The 15,584-nt window shown below is 53.6% G+C and overlaps 1 protein-coding gene across 5 annotated transcripts in view; it reads right to left on the reverse strand.

Annotated features, from left to right (window-relative positions):
* THAP4 (THAP domain containing 4) overlaps positions 1-15,584 on the reverse strand; it is a 43,551-nt gene that overhangs the window by 26,034 nt on the left and 1,933 nt on the right. For 4 of the 5 annotated variants that reach the window (NM_001038669.2, XM_059882954.1, XM_024986814.2 and 1 more), the window contains exon 2: positions 14,248-15,431. In NM_001038669.2, coding sequence (NP_001033758.2) covers positions 14,248-15,431 — 1,184 coding nt within the window. Of the gene's footprint in view, positions 1-3,769; positions 3,827-14,247; positions 15,432-15,584 lie in introns of those variants that run through there. The other variant, XM_024986817.2, reaches the window with a different exon arrangement.

Consider the following 15,584-nt stretch of genomic DNA (forward strand, 5'->3'; position numbering starts at 1 on the left):
GCACAAGATCCCCCCGTGGAATTTCAAAACCTCACCCTAAAATACAGAACTTCACCCACCCCAGCAATCTTGAAGTACTGGTGGCTACATGTTCAAACGTTTCATACAATACTGAATAGTTTATCAAGGCTAACTTCACTCATTTCCCTTTACTTTTTTGACGTATTTAGAAAATTTAAATTAAGTGGGAACTCACACCATGTTCCCACTGATAGCACTGGAAAGGAGCGTTCAACACTCAGAGGATGCTGTGCAGTGAATTCTGCAGAGAGGTCATCACGAGTCTTCACTGAAAGACGTGAGGTACTAGCAGAGCAGCTGCAGGAGATGGGCGAGCGCCGGGCTCGGCACACGTGCGAGGAGCATCTGCCAGGGAGCGGGGCGGGAACGCCGGTCCTGAGCCACGGCCTCCAGATCCCGCAGGGAAGACTCGCTTTAAAAGCAGAGGGGCAGGTGCACCACAGACGGTGAGACAGAGCCAGCACCACGCACCCGGGGCCACGCGTTACAAGAAATAGCTGCTTAGACGGAATCTCAAAGCAAGACCCTCAACGCCTGCTGTCAACAAGAGATGCAGCTGAAGTAATTTGGAAAGGCGTCAGAAGGTGGGGCCAAGATGGGCAGCCGGGATCAGGCGTCAGGACCCGACATCAGGCAGAAGGCAGGCCAAGCCCAGTGCATGCAAGTGGACGTGGAGCAGCCCCGCAGCACGCGAGGGCACGGTCGCCGTGGAGGCGTCTGTGGACACTCAGGTCCCAGACGCAGCAGCAGCATGTATACAGCAGACACTACTGAAGACGCTCAGAGGGTGACAGAAGGAGTCTAGAGGACATCTCTATAGGTGTCTCTTCACGTCCAAGCAACAATATCCAAATAATGAAACAGAAACAATTATACATAGGATATAATGAATGAGGTGGGTCTGACGGACATACACTGAACTTTTGTAGCTTGAGACAAGAGAATACTCCTTGAAGTTCTTCTGAAAGACCCATGAAGACTGACTTTTAACTGGTCAGAGAGCACTTCTAACTTCCAAAAACTAAAAAGAGTGCTCTTCCCCGTCCAATCACAATGCAACAAGACTAGAAATTAAAACAGTACAGATGTTCTTTAAAACAAGTCATGAGAGATGCCAGACACACACGTACAGGCCCCACGCCTCCGCTGGGTGGAAGCGTCCGGAACAGGCACGTGGGGCCAGCAGGGGAGCTGCAGCACAGAGCACCGCTGCCGGCTTGCCCGCACACGGCTCCGTCCCATCCCTGAGACTGCTGCGAGACGTCCACGAAGCAGACGAGCCTCAGGACAGAGCAGATGGCGCTCCTCAGCCCTCTGCCCGTGTCACAGCAGCACAGGGCCACCTGGGTCCCTGCCGGGACCGCTGCCCTGCAGGCAGAGCCGGTGTTTTAAGGACACAGAAACGCTGACTTGGGGGGCAACACACCCTGACTCCTAAAGACGTGCTCACACTACCACCACAGGAGCGGCCTGCGGCGCCTCGCACTCCCTCACCCCAGCTGTGCCGGCATGAGCCGCACGGCCTTGGCCCGTGACACGGTGTGCGGGCCTTCTCTGCCTCTCAGTCCCTCCCTCTTCCAGCCAGAGCCTGAGCTGCTGGCACCAGAGACCCCCTGAGCCCTGAACCAACGGCTCCTAGAGCGTTGAGGGACTGCAGCTGCCTTGGCTGGGTTTTCAAGCGAGCACAGTTCAGTGTTGTTTGAGACGCACAGGGAGCTGCTCCGGACAGAGACATGCTGCCCGCCCAAAGCAGAATAGGCTGGCAGCCCCTCGTCCCTGTGAGCCCACTTGCCTGCCAAGCGCAGCGGGAACAAGCCACGAGACCTGCTGCGGCGCATGTAAGAGAATGGTTGAGGCAGGTCCACGGAAGCGCGGGGCTGCGGAGCCGCTGAGGTCTGCCTGCTCAGATTCCCCACCGCCCCGGGGGCCCAGGGACTCACTGGAACCCAGCACCTGGACGGTGGAGAACACAGAGCAAAGGAGGATCAAAGATGCCCCGAGGGGTCCCCACTGTAGTCTCCTTTGCTTGGAGGCAAGAGAGGTTTTCATAAGCGACTCCAGCAGAGTGCAGGGGCTGTCCTGGGACAGAGGTAAGCCCGGAGGAGCCGGGTGGAGAGGTGCCCACGGTGTGTCCCCTGAAGACAGGTCTGCCACAGACCGGGGCGGGGCGGCGGCTTCAGGATGGCTCGGCGCATCCCGTGTATCGGGCACTTGATCTCTATTATTAAGTTAGCTCCACCTCAGTCCCCAGGCGTTAGATCCGAGAGGCTTGAGGACTCCTGCTCTAAAGGGACAGGATCCCAGCTGCTCCCAAATGGGGAGGTCAGACATGGGGGCGGCCGGTCCGCAAGGGGAGGGCCCAGCTGGTCCCAGGAGAGTTGGGCTGGGGGCCTGGGGCCAGCCTCGACTGGGCTGTTTACACCACAGGGTCGTGGGACAAGGTGATGGGTGTCTGGAGGTCCAGTAACACCGGTCCTGCCCCCCACCTTGCTCCCTGACCTCGGCCCTGGGCTGGGTCTGCACAAAGGCACCCACCCGGCGCAAGACTTGGTGGGGCTCAGGCAGGGAAGGAGCTGGGTGTGCAAACCACAGCCAGGGCAAGAGGAGGGACTGACCGGCTCAGGGGGTGGGGGCCAGGGAGGTGGAGGCAGGAGCCTGAAGAGTCGCCAAAATCAGAGCGCGGGAAGCACGGCTGCAGACGACGCAGGTTAGAGGTGGCGGGGAGCCGGGCACAGCTGGCGTCCTGGGGATGGCGCCACACAGGGACGGTGTGGCCACAGGAGCCACGGTGGACACAGCCCCCGAGGACAGGCCAGAAGCGCTGGAGGTGGGGCTCGGCCACTCACCGGACCCTGGACGGGGTGGGGGCGCTCCGGGCCAAGAGTGGACTGGGGGACTGCTGAGGGCGGGAGCCCGGCCTCCAAGAGACTCAACCTCGTGCGCTGTGCACGGGCCGGCAGGCAGGAGCGCACACGAGGCTGCAGGACCCCCGCCCAGGCAGCGGCCGCAGAGCAGAGGACCACCCTGCGCGCAGTGGAAAGGGAGGCTCGCGCCTTCTGGGCGGAGCGCGAGGAGACGGGGCTAAGCCGGCGCTTCTTTCAGGGCCGGAAGGAGCCGTGTGCGGTGGGAGCGGAAAGGCAGAACCGCGCTGCTAGCAGTCAGGGGACTCTTGGTTGGAGCGCATTCTTAAAACCACAGGCTCCCACGTCCAGCTTGCCCTGAGAGACACTTCAGACCCAGTCCTCTCAGCTTGCCATCACGGGCTCTTAACTGCAATGAATTTAATGCGGGCAAGAACACCGGGGCTGGGCAGGTCCCGCGGGCTGCCCGCCCGCTCTGCCCCCGCTGGAATTGTGGTCGGCTCTTGGCCACGGTCCCGTTCCGTGTTTTCACTCAAGTGTTGCAGGACAGAAGGACCAACATGAGGCTTCTAAAAGCCGAATGTCGTGTGACACGAGCCCACACATGCCAGCCCCGTCCAATGACACCCTTAAGAGCTGTGTATTCTACTCTATGTAAATTACACTTCATTAGAGAAACGAAAATAAATTTAAAAGTCAAACAAAGGAAAAGTATCATAAATAGGGATCTGGCCTACTGGCCATTTTCAACCTCTTCGAGTGAATCAGGCCTTTCTATGCACTGTTTCCCTGGTTTCACTTACCAATATGCAAAAACAAAAATTTAAATTTTCTCCAAGAAATTTAAATCTTCATTTTTGGACCTAGGACAGTGAAAGCAGGCTTACCCATGCCTAAGTTTTCTACGCTCCAGACGCCGCCAAGGTTCTTCAAGGTTGGTTTCTGCCAACCACGGGAAGTGTCTGCACCTGGCTGCTAACAGCTCCCAGGAAGTGACTGCCAAGCCTGCGGGAGGCATTCTGGGAACTGTAGTTCCACAACACGGGGGCCTCCTCAGGACAAAGTGGAACAAAGGGAGACGGAGACAACCAAACCTGAGAGCTGGGAGGAGCTGTGGAGGCTGAGGCGCATTCAGAGCGTCAGCCAGGCCAGAGGGGCCAACCGCCTGGGCAGACTGAGGAGTGGACCTGCCCTCTGACCGGCACTGCTGGCCAGCGGGGACAGACCCGTGCAGCAAGGCTGGCTCATGCGGCCCGTGTGCAGGAAAGCTGCTTCTGCAACACACAGTCTGGAAACTCCTGGCACGCTGCCTTCTGCGTCTCCTGGCACATGTGTCAGCAGAGGCCCACGACCCCCCGGGCAGGAAACAAGCAGACCTGTCCACTGGGACCTAGGGATAGACGCCGTTGAGGTACTGCCCACCCCACTATTGCCTTGACAGACACCAGTGTTCTCTGCCAGGGCACAGGCCGGGTGGAGAGCCTCGGCAGCCTGGCAGCCCTGGCTGTGCCAGGCGGAGGGCCCCATGCAACACGGGTGGTCTAGCTGGCTCCCCCGGACAGGCACCCAGGGTAGGCCGCTGCTTTGGAATGAGGGCGAGGCCCTCACTTCATCACCCAGGAGATGGAAAGGCCCCCATGCACACCTGGGAACACCGGATATGTCAGAAAATAGAGCATATCTTCCATAAAATACAGAAGACATAATAAAAAGGGGCCAAAGTATTATTACTTGCAGATAAACGTTATCGTTGGTTATCCAGTTAATCCAAGTCTCAACTGAGAAACTATTAGAACTCATAAGAGAATCTGTCAAGGTGGCTGTTAGTAAAACCAGCAGTCTTCCTGCCCGTCAGCAAGAACCAAATTACACAGAGGAGGGGCCCCGCCTTCCACTCTACAAAGAGCTTAGAAGTCACAGCTCTGGTCTGCAAGAAACACACGGTGCTGACAGTCAGTGACTTTCCTTGGCTTCATCAGAGAAACCTGGTCAGATGTCCCCCCAGACCTGAGAAACCCGGGGACAGGACCACTGACGTCCGCTCACCTGGAGCAGAAGCTCCTGGGGACGGCAGGCCAGCGGGAACCCCAGAGGCAGCCTGCACGGGACTCCAGGCCACGTGTACACAGGTGTGAGCGAGCACCTCCCGGGGCTGCAGTCCCAGGGGCCCCACAGTATCCTGGGGTTCATTTCTAGGAACCGCCTGGTTCTCACCAGAGAAAGAAAAGAAAAGAAAGGAAAAGAAATCACCAGAGTCCCTGGCCTCAAGCCCTGAGCTTCTCCAAAACAAAAGCCTGTGGTGTGGTGAGAAGACCTCCCAGATCATCTTTCGGGTGGGGAAGCCCTTTCCCACCCTGGCCCCTGGTCGTCTGGTCTCACCCAAGGAGGGGAAAGGAAGGAAGAAATACTAGTGAAGGTCACAACCCAGGAACACCAGCCACTAAAAGGCTGAAACTCAATCAGAAGACTATAAATGCTTCTCCTCCCCAGACCACTCCTCAGGGCTCTAGCATAATAAAAGGATTACAGGGGAAAGTGCCCCAAGGTACAGACTCTATGAAAAGTCTTTAGAGTCAAGGAGAAGGCAACAAATCAGGACAAGAGAAGAGCCTGCAGCACTGAGCAGCAGCTGCAGGAGGCAACAGGGCACCAACCCCTAGTCAGGCTACCACCACGCTTCAAGCCCAGCACCTGCCTACCTCAAGCTTTATGATGACACCGTGTCTGCCTTTCTAAAAACTACTGGGCAGGCTAGAAGGCAAGAAAGAACAGTCTGAAAAGACAGAGCAGAAATTCTGGAATTCTCAGATTTGGATCTGAAGTAACTGTGATTAATATGCTAAGGATTCTAATGGGAAAAGCAGGTAAAGTGTAAGAACAGACACGTAATGTAAGAAGAGAGGAAATGTGGACAGACTGAAAAACACTGATGGCAGGGCTGAGGAAAGAGGGAGCGGCACATCTGTCCATAAGAACACCCCCTACTAAAATGCAGAAAGAAAAAAGAGAACAGAGTATCAGGGAAATTTGTGACAATAAAAAGTGATACATGCACATGATGAGAATACAGTATGTGAAGGGAAAACAGCTGAGAACTTTTCCAAGTTAACAATAAGCACCAAACTGCAGATCCAGGGAACTCTGAGAACACCAACCACAACAAATATCACAATATCTACATCTAGACGTATCACACTCAAACTGCAGAGAGCCAGAGACAAGGAGAACCCTGAAAGAGGCCAGAGGGGGAGAAACCTCTCGAGTCAAAACGCTCAGAATTACAGGAACTTCTCCTTAGAAGACATGCGAGCAGCATAGGGGTAGAGTCCTGCATTCAGTGAAACGATCCCTCAAAAGTAAAGAGAAATAAAGACTTCAAACAAAAACTGAGAAAATTTACTGCCAGCAGACATGCCCTGCATGAAATGTTAAAAGTTCTACAGAGAAAGAAAATGATGCAGGTCAGAAAATCTGAACCAGAAAAATCTGAATCTAAATAAAGAAAAGAGCACTGGAAAAGGAATAAATAAAGGTAACAATAAAATGCTGCTTCTTCTTAACTGACATAGTGGACAAAGGTTTGTTCAAGTCTCTGGCAGTAACAGGGCGAGCACAGCAGTAAGTGACGGAACGCAGCACGTCCCCGAGGGACAGGAGGAGGCGCTGGGGGTCTCTGTTACGGCTCCCGCACAGCCAGGAAGCAGCACAGCCATGTGAGAGTGGACACGGATTGGCTGTAAGTGCACGGTGTGGACTGGTGGAGGACCACTAAAAAGGTACAACTGATACGCTAAGAAAGGAGAGAACGTGCGATCAAGGTGAATGCCCCAATGGAACCAAAGAAGGCTGAAAACGAGGGACAAGACAAAAGACGAACGCCAAGCAGTTCCGAACGGAACAGACAGGAGTCCGGGGAGAGCAGTGACCAGTTTACACTTGAGTGGCCCAAGACCACCCACCCGAAGATGGAGATCACTGGAGCAGACTGGAGACCATGACCGGCTGTATACTGCCTGTGAGGCCCACCTTACCTACACACAGGCCACAAGCAAAGGGAGACAGAAAGCCATTCCACGCTAGCAAGAATCACAGACAACTGGAGTGGCTGGGAAGCAGACATCAGGGCAAGAAAGATCAGCGGGGATACACAACAGCGCTGTTACATAATAACCTAGGGGTCAGTTCTCCAAAAAGATGTAATAACCCTCAATGCTTACACACCTAACAACACAGCATCAAAGCACAAGACAAAGACGAACACAACTGCAAGGGGAGATGCACAAACTCACAGTTGCAGTGGAGACCCCAACACACGGCAGGGATGGGCAGATCTGGCAGACAGCCAGCCAGCAGGGCGCACACGAGCTCTCCAACCACGGACCACTATGCCGGCTCATTTTAGGCGTCAGCTTGACTGGGCCACGGGGCTGCTGAACCAGCTGGTGGGACACTGTTTCAGGGGTGTCTGTGGCTTCCAGGAGCAAGTCCGCGTCTGAACGGGGCGCCGTAAGCCTGCGGCCCTCGCACGCAGGGGGCACTAAGGGCCTCACAGAGCAGAGAGGTGGAGGGGGGCAGACTCGCTTTGCTTGCACCAGGCCTCCAGGTGGACCAGGACTTCTCCACCCCATCCCAGGCCTTGGAGCAAGGGTTCTCCAGCCTGCCATCCGTGATTGTGGGAGCCAATTCCTGTAAAAAGTTTCCGTGTACTCTCACACATCCTACTGGCTCTATTTCTCAAAAGAACCGTGACTAACCATTACTTCAGTCAACATCAGTAGAACATACGTTACGCTCAAGCTCAGGCTCACAAGAAACATTCAGCACGACAGTCACATGCTGGGGCCGCAGAACAGACCTAACACGTGTACAGAACACAGCTCACACAAAGGACGCTCTCAGAGCACAGTGGGCTCGACTGGAAAGCAGAAGCAGCAAGAGAGCTGAAACAGCACCAGACAGCTGGAGATTAAACAAGACACTTCCAAGTATACAGTGGGTCAAGGCGGAAGTCTCAGGAGAAATAAAAGAACACTTCAAGTAAATGGAAATGAAACTACAAAACTACAACTTATCAAAACTTGTGGCATGCAGTAAAAGCAGTGGTTAGAAAGAAATGTATAGTGCTGAATGCATACATTAGAAAAGAAGAAATACTGGAAATTCAAAGTACAGAAGGAAAAGCAATTAAGCTGAAGAAAAGGAGGGGGGAATTAGAATAGAAACCAATGAAATTGAAAACAGGAAAATAAAGAAAGTCAAAATCTGAATGCATATATTAGAAAAAGAGAAATAACTGAAATTAATAATCTAAGTTTTCACCTTAGGAAAATAGAAAAGGAAAAGCAGTTAAGTTGAAAGCAAGCAGAAGAAAAGGAAAAAAAATAAGAGCAGAAACCAACGAAACTGAAAACAGGAAAATAAAATCAACAAAAGGTTGGCTTTTTCAAAAAGATCAATAAAACTATAACACTCTAGCTTAGTTAACTGAGGAAAGAGAAGACAGAAATTCCCAATATCACAAATCAAAGAGGAACATCCACTAAAGCCCTGCAGATGCTGAACTGTCTAAAGGACACTGTGAACAACTTTATGCCTACAAACTTCATGATTTAGGTGAAATGGATCAATTTCTTGAAAAACAACACTACCAAAACTTATACAGGAGACATAATCTGGATAGGCCTATATCTATTATATCTGAGTCAATAACCCCCAGAACAGAAAGCATCAGTCCTAGACGGCCTTCTAGAATATCGGTGAATTCTGTCAAACATTTAAGAAAATTTTACCTATTCTTTACAATCTATTCTGGAAGGAAGAAGCAGAGGGAATACCTTCTAAATCATTCTATGAAGCCAGAATCACTATTATCAGAATGAGACAAAGTTATTAAAAGAAAGTAAAACTATGGATCTCTTTCATCAACATAGGTGCAAAACTCAACATGAGCAAATACCATCGAACAGCGTAAAAAGAAAATATATACCATGATCACTTGGGTTTATTCCAGTATGCAAGCCTGGTTCAGCAGTCCAAAATCAAGTGATATAACGCAAGTATCCATTGTAGGATGACTGGATAAACAAAACGTGGTCCATCCATACAGTGGAATATTACTCAGCCTTCAAAGGAAGGCAATTCTGCAGTATGCTGAGCACGGACATACTCTGTGGACATCAGGCCAATCATGGATGGACATACTGTGTGATTCCACGTACACGAGTCACAGGCACGGAGACAGAAAGCAGAACGGTGCTGCTGACGTCTGGGCGAGGGGAGGAGGAGAGTTACCAACAGGACAGAGTCTCAGATTCACACCGAGTTGCAGCCCGGCCGCGTGGCAGCTGTGCGGCAGGGCGCATGGATTTAACGCCACCGCACTAAAGGCTCACAGGCTGTTACGGTCAAGTTTTGGTGTTTGTATTTTAACTCAGTACAAAAAAAGGCACAACAATGATAAAAAAGAAATGAGCTATCAGGCCATAAAAAGACACAGGGGAACTCTCCACACATACTGCTGAGTGAAAGAAGCCGACCTGAGGAGGCTGCGTGCTCTAGTTCACAGCATCTATCCCTCCCAGAGTCGGGACCCTCCTGAAGAGGCAAAGCTACAGACAGTCCTAAGATCAGTGGCTGCAGGGGTTGGGAGGGGCGGCATAAACAGGCAGGCAGAGCTTCAGCACAGGGACACGACTCTGTACTGCTGTCCTGAGGACACGTGCGCTTATGCACTTGTCAAACTCCAAGCAGAAGGCGTCCCGCGGGCCGACCTGCCCAAGCATCCCCGGGGTGTGCCTGGACCCCGGCCGAGCGGCCTACCGTGCCCGCCTTCCGCCAGGCCCTCACCAGGGCAAAGCTGGGCGCTCCTGCATTTGTACTCATTTAAAAGATGCCTTTCTGTCTCTTCCCCACTGTGTGTTTTGTGGAGCACAGATTCACCTTCAATGGTCCGAAATTCCAAAATTTCTATCTGTCCAATATTTTGTTTTCTTCTACAGAGTTGGTCTTAAGTAAGATCCTCTTGAGATTTGTATCTTTGAAAGATATTCTTTTTTGTTAACAAGTTTGTCAGTGTTAAAAAAAAAACCCTCAAATATAAGACAGTCAACCTAAATGTAACCTATGCTAAGTCACTTCAGTCGTGTCCGACTCTGTGCAACCCCATAGACGGCAGCCCACCAGGCTCCCGGGTCCCTGGGATTCTCCAGGCAAGAACTTTGGAGTTGGTTGCCATTTCCTTCTCCAATGCATGGAAGTGAAAAGTGAAGGTGAAGTCGCTCAGTCGTATTCGACTCTTAGCGACCCCACGGACTTCAGCCTACCAGGCTCCTCCGTCCATGGGATTTTCCAGGCAAGAGTACTGGAGTGGGCTGCCATTGCCTTCTCTGAATGTAACCTATGGGACTTAGTTAATAACAACATATCAGAGTGTGGGCTCATCACTAGTAATGAGTGAACCTCTAGCACAAGTGGAAATGTGAGATGTTAGCAGTAGGGAAATGGCGGGGAGGGGGGAATTCCTGTGTTGTCTGTTAATTTTTCTGTAAATCTAAAACTTTCCTTAAAAGAAAAAACCCAAACTATTAGAAAATAGGGCTTCCCTGGTGTCTCAGCTGATAAAGAATCTGCCTGCAACGCGGGAGACCTGCGTTCAATCCCTGGGTTGGGACAATCCCCTGGAGAAGGTAAAGGCTGCCCACTCCAGTACTCTGGCCTGGAGAATTCCATGGACTGTATACTCCACGGGGTCGCAAAGAGACATGACTGAGTGACTTTCACTCATTAGAACATAATCAATGGAAGGCAGGGAGGAGGTAGAAATACAGATGAAATAAGATTATCAGAATACTGATAAACGTAGAAGCTAGGGTGGGAAGCTGGTTCAGCGGGGTTATTATACTTTTCTGTTTCATCTGTCCATGTTCAAGATTTCCACAATAAAAGCTTTTAAAACTCAAAATTAATTCAAGAATTGTATGTATAAGGAACAAAAGAATAGGAAAAAAACTCAGATATATTTGCGGCAAGTACTAAATTACTGACCTGAGGGCACAGCTGAGTCACACTCGACAGCAGACATCCTTGTCTGTGGGGACACTCACAGGTCAGCGAGCAAGCAAGGTGCGAGCAGCATAGTCAGGGCCGGACAGAGACGGGATGAGCGTGGGAAAACGCTCATCCTCGCTAGGTCACAGAAACGCCTGCAACGTGCCTGGTGCGGCCACACACCTAGAGCAAGCCTGGGCTCGGCGAGAGAGCCCGTTCTGTGGGAACGCCACTCAACAGCAGCTTCTCGGGGGCAAGCTTCCCAGACCCAGAAACTGCAGCCCCAGTGGCCCGGCTGCTGTCATGGGTGTTCTGCCCAAAAGAGGGGGCCTGGCTGAAGATGAAGGACTGAATAACCACGTGCACAGTCCAGTCCCTTCAACAGAGAATTCCTGCAAAACGACTGAAGAACCCTGAACTGATCAACAGTCGGGAGAGCAGCCGGTTTGGAGGACGGCAGGGGGAGCTCGCAGGTGGGGACTCGGGGCACCTACTCCCCTCCCCCGGCCCCCCTCCCCTCCCCGGTGCTCCCCCCTCGGGCCCCCCTCCTGGTGCTCCCCTCCCCAGGCTCCTCTCCCTGATGTTCCCCTCCCAGGGCCCCCTCCCTGGTGCTTCCCCCTCGGGCCCCCCTCCCGGTGCTCCCCTCCCCAGGCCCATCTCCCTGGTGCTTGCCCCACCCCCGAGGCCCCCCTCTCCCAGCGCCTCCTGGAGTCCCTCCCCCAGGCCCAGCCTGTTCTTTTCGGTCCTCAAGGCTCTTCCTCAAAACTTCCCTGTGGAGCCAGGCTCCCTCCCAGCTGCTGCCCACTTTCCCCAGGCCCCTCACGGCTAACCCTCTTAGAGCCTCGTCCCTGGCCACCCTCAGTGGCCCCCTCCCTTCACTAGGTCCCCACCCAGGTCTGTCCACACCAGTCCAAGAAGACTGGTCACCAGTGACCCCATGTGGCTGAGGCAGCCATCGTTCCTCCACTCTGGTTGGAGCTGCTGCAGCCCAGCTGAGCACCCCCTTTCTGCAACACCTTCTACCCGATACTGCAGACACACGGGTGCCACTTTAAGCGGCTGGGTGCTGGCTCTCTTGCTCCAGACCTAAGGGGCGTCTCAAACTCGACTCCTCTCAAAATGTCACTGTCACAGGAGCGGGTCCCCTCAGATCATTAACTGTTTCCCCCCAAAAGAGCAAAATCGCTGATGATGATCAGTGGTGAGTACAGTAACCGGCACGACACATACATGCATCTAGCTGCGGGTGTGTGATGGGGACACTCGCATACGGCCTAGCTACGGGTGTGTGATGACGCATGCGTGCATCTAGCTATGGGTGTGCGATGACGCATGCGTGCATCTAGCTATGGGTGTGTGGTGACGCATGCGCGCATCTAGCTATGGGTGTGTGATGGGGATATGCAGATGCGGCGCTCAGACCAGACAAGGCTGGCACCTGGGCGGAAGGGAGGCTGGGAGCCGACTCACTCAAGCATTTACAGAAAGACAGGACGAACACGGGCAGTCACTCACCAGCGCAGAAAGCCTAACAGATTAAAGGGTGAAGAAGCAGGCCCAAGTTTCAATTTACCAATCACCCCAGTTGTAAGTGTATTAAGTTACTATATAAAATGGTTCTCAGGTTGAGTTAAAATATAGCTACAAAATAAAGGCATAGTAAAAGTTTGAAAATAAGGAGATAAACAAATAAAACTTTAAATGGGACAAAACTGGCTTTTCTGTTTGGTAACAGGCAGGCACATTCACATGTCTAATAAATGCAGGTGAAACTGGAAAGACTTTCAAGAAGCAGCAAGAGACCTACCTCCCTTCTCAGAAACCCAGAGCAGTGGATACAATAAGTTAGGAAACAGAGCAGCTGACCAATGAGATAAACTAGATCCAGTGCTGACAAGAACAATGTAACCAGCCCGGGGAGAGCACAAGTTCTTCTCCCTGCGGGGGAGGCTCAGTGAGGCGGTCACACGCAGACTGTACTGGACCTCCGTGAAACCTCAGAAGATTCTCTAAGGTTGCCAAAGCACTGGCCCTGAACAATAAAACAAAAATCAGTTCCCTTCCCCCAAGCTATGTACCTGAAAAACCATGGCACCCTCCTGAATAACGCAGGTTAAAGAGGGAATCAAGGCTAAAGTTACAAATGCTTTAGAAACCAAGCGCCCAGAAAGCAGCGGGGGGTGGGTGTGTGGCGCAGAGCCACGACAGAAGGGGCCAGCCTCACCTGCAGGATGGGAGACACGCACTGTCTCATGGAGTCAGCACTGCCCTCCTGAGCAGAAAAGCCATGAACGTAAGAGAGCAGAAAGAAATGAGGAAGAATGAAGAAGAAAAAACAACAGAGACTTCATCAATGCAGGCGGCCTGGAAAGACTTGTGACAGTCTACAGTGACAGACTTAGGGCCCTTTGATCAAGAAGAACAGAAAAAGTACCAGAAAGTAGTTACTAGGTACGAGAAACTACAAAACCGCTTTAAAACACTAGAAGAGAATGCAGTGTTCAACTCTGACCAGTACATCAGGATGGGTTTGGGTTTTGCTCATTTTTGGTTGTTGATCTGGGTGGGGGACGGCGGCAGGGGGAGGGGTTAGTCCGTGAAGAGCCCGTGTCACACTCCAGCCTTTCCTCACCTGCAGTTAATGGCAACCTGGGAGACCAACAGGATTCAGACTAAACGCACCACGTGGGAGGAAGATGGTTCCCACCTTCATGCACTGAACTGGCGAGAGACGCTGCGCTCGGAGCAAGTTCTCCAAGAAACAAAGGGCACACCAAGGAGGGAAACCAGAGACTAAGCGCTGACACATGAGATACACCTCCAGCCTATCTGTATAGATGCAAAGACACAAACAAAAGCACAGAAACTAGTCTAGCCGCCTGGGAAGCCCAAACGGGAAAGTGGAGTCTTCACCGTTTCCTGGGCTACAAATTTCTGTATTGTTCTTACTAGAACGTACTCTACTTCAATAGGTGTTCGAAATTTTAAGGCTAGTATTAACATTCAAAAGCACCTAACTGCTGGGATAGTCATCACAAGGCAACCGGAAAGGACCTCCCCCTGATTTAGACGCTCTTCTCATCTCGCTAGCAGGCTAAGTTCTGTCTTAACTTACACTCAGACCCAATCCCCCAGGACTCTGCCTGCGGTGTGCGCAGAAGGGCCTCCCTGGCCAGGCCCCTCCCAGCGGTCCTGGGTCTCCCGCGCCTCCTTCCGCGCTGCCTAAAGCCCTCAGCTACAGCTGCCACCCGGCTCCCGTCCCTCCGGAGGGGCCTGGAGACAGCGCACGGGGGCCCCTGGGTGGGGCTCGGGTACTGACCGCGACCAGGGGGCAGCAGGCTGCTCAGGTGAGGGAGGCTCAGCCTCCGCAGCTGGTCCAGCTTCTGGCGCAGCTCGCGCACCTGGCTGTCCGAGCGGCTGACCCGCTGGCGCAGGGTCCGCAGCTCGCCGTTCTTCTTCTCCACCTGCTCCCGCAGGCAGCACACTTGGCTCTTGCTCTGGCGGGAGGAGAAGCAGTAGGAGTGCAGAGAGTCGATGAGCTTGCAGGCGCCCGATGCCGACAGGATGACCTCGTTGATGGACATGGGGCTGGCGTCGCTGTGCTCACTCTGGACGGCCTCGGCCGCCGGCTTCGGGGTCACGTCGGTGGGAGGCGCCGAGGCGCCCTGGGCTGGCTTCTGCGGCGTGGCCGTGAGCGACGAGCTCGCCGACGGGCAGGCTCGCGGAGGGCTCTGCGCCGGCCCCTTCTCCGGCCCGGGGCTGCTCCCGCTGCAGCCAGGCTCGGCGTCTCTCCTCAGCCGCTTGCGCTCCACGGGCTCCCGGGGGACGGCCGGCCTCTCTCGGGCATGCTTGGAGGAGAAGCTGTAGGAGTGAAGCGAGCCGATGAACTTGCAGGCCCCGGAGCCCGGGGGCGTGAAGTCGTCCGCGGAAACGCCGCTCCTGTCCACCAGGCCGCTGTCGGCGGGGGTGGCGCCCTCTTCGCCAGCATCCTCGGCCCCTGTGCCAGCTTCTCCCTGGCTGCAGGAGGTGGCGGCGGAGGCCGGACCGTCCTCTGCGCGTCCTTCCAGAGGCTGCCGCCCCCGCTCCTGACCAGCGGTCTCCCGGGCGGCCCTGGCCGCGGTTCGGCCCTGCGGAGTGGCCCGCTTCAGCTTGCGGGGCTCCGGCTTGGCCATCGGGCTTGCACTTGACGACGACGGTGACCCTGCAGCTGCCTTCCCGTCCACAGGGTCACTCGCCTGTGCCCTCAGACCCGCCGAGGCCTTCCCGGTGTCCCTTCTCCGGGGGCGGCCATGGCCTCCAGCCCTCCTTTTCTTCTCCGCCAGGTGGAAGATGGACGGCACGGCCGTGGGCTTGAGCAGGCGGTGCTGGTCCTCCAGTCTCTTGGAGAAGCTGTCTTTGGTGAAGTGCTCACTGCAGAGGAAAGAGTACTTAGTGGGGGTCCAGTTATCCCTCTGAACAGCCTTCAACCACTGCATCAGACGCTTTGAGTCCTTTAGGGGGAATCTGCAGGACAAACAACAAATTACAAAAAAAATAATTAACATGCCTCCCCCTAATACTATCAACTATAACAGGACAACAACAGTTTTTACAAATACCCAGACCTGTACTGACTTTCCCATTTACAAACTTAGTAAAGATCTAAGGAACACCCTG

This window comes from Bos taurus, chromosome 3 (genome assembly GCF_002263795.3).
Source record: "Bos taurus isolate L1 Dominette 01449 registration number 42190680 breed Hereford chromosome 3, ARS-UCD2.0, whole genome shotgun sequence".
NCBI classification, from domain to species: Eukaryota; Metazoa; Chordata; class Mammalia; order Artiodactyla; family Bovidae; genus Bos; species Bos taurus.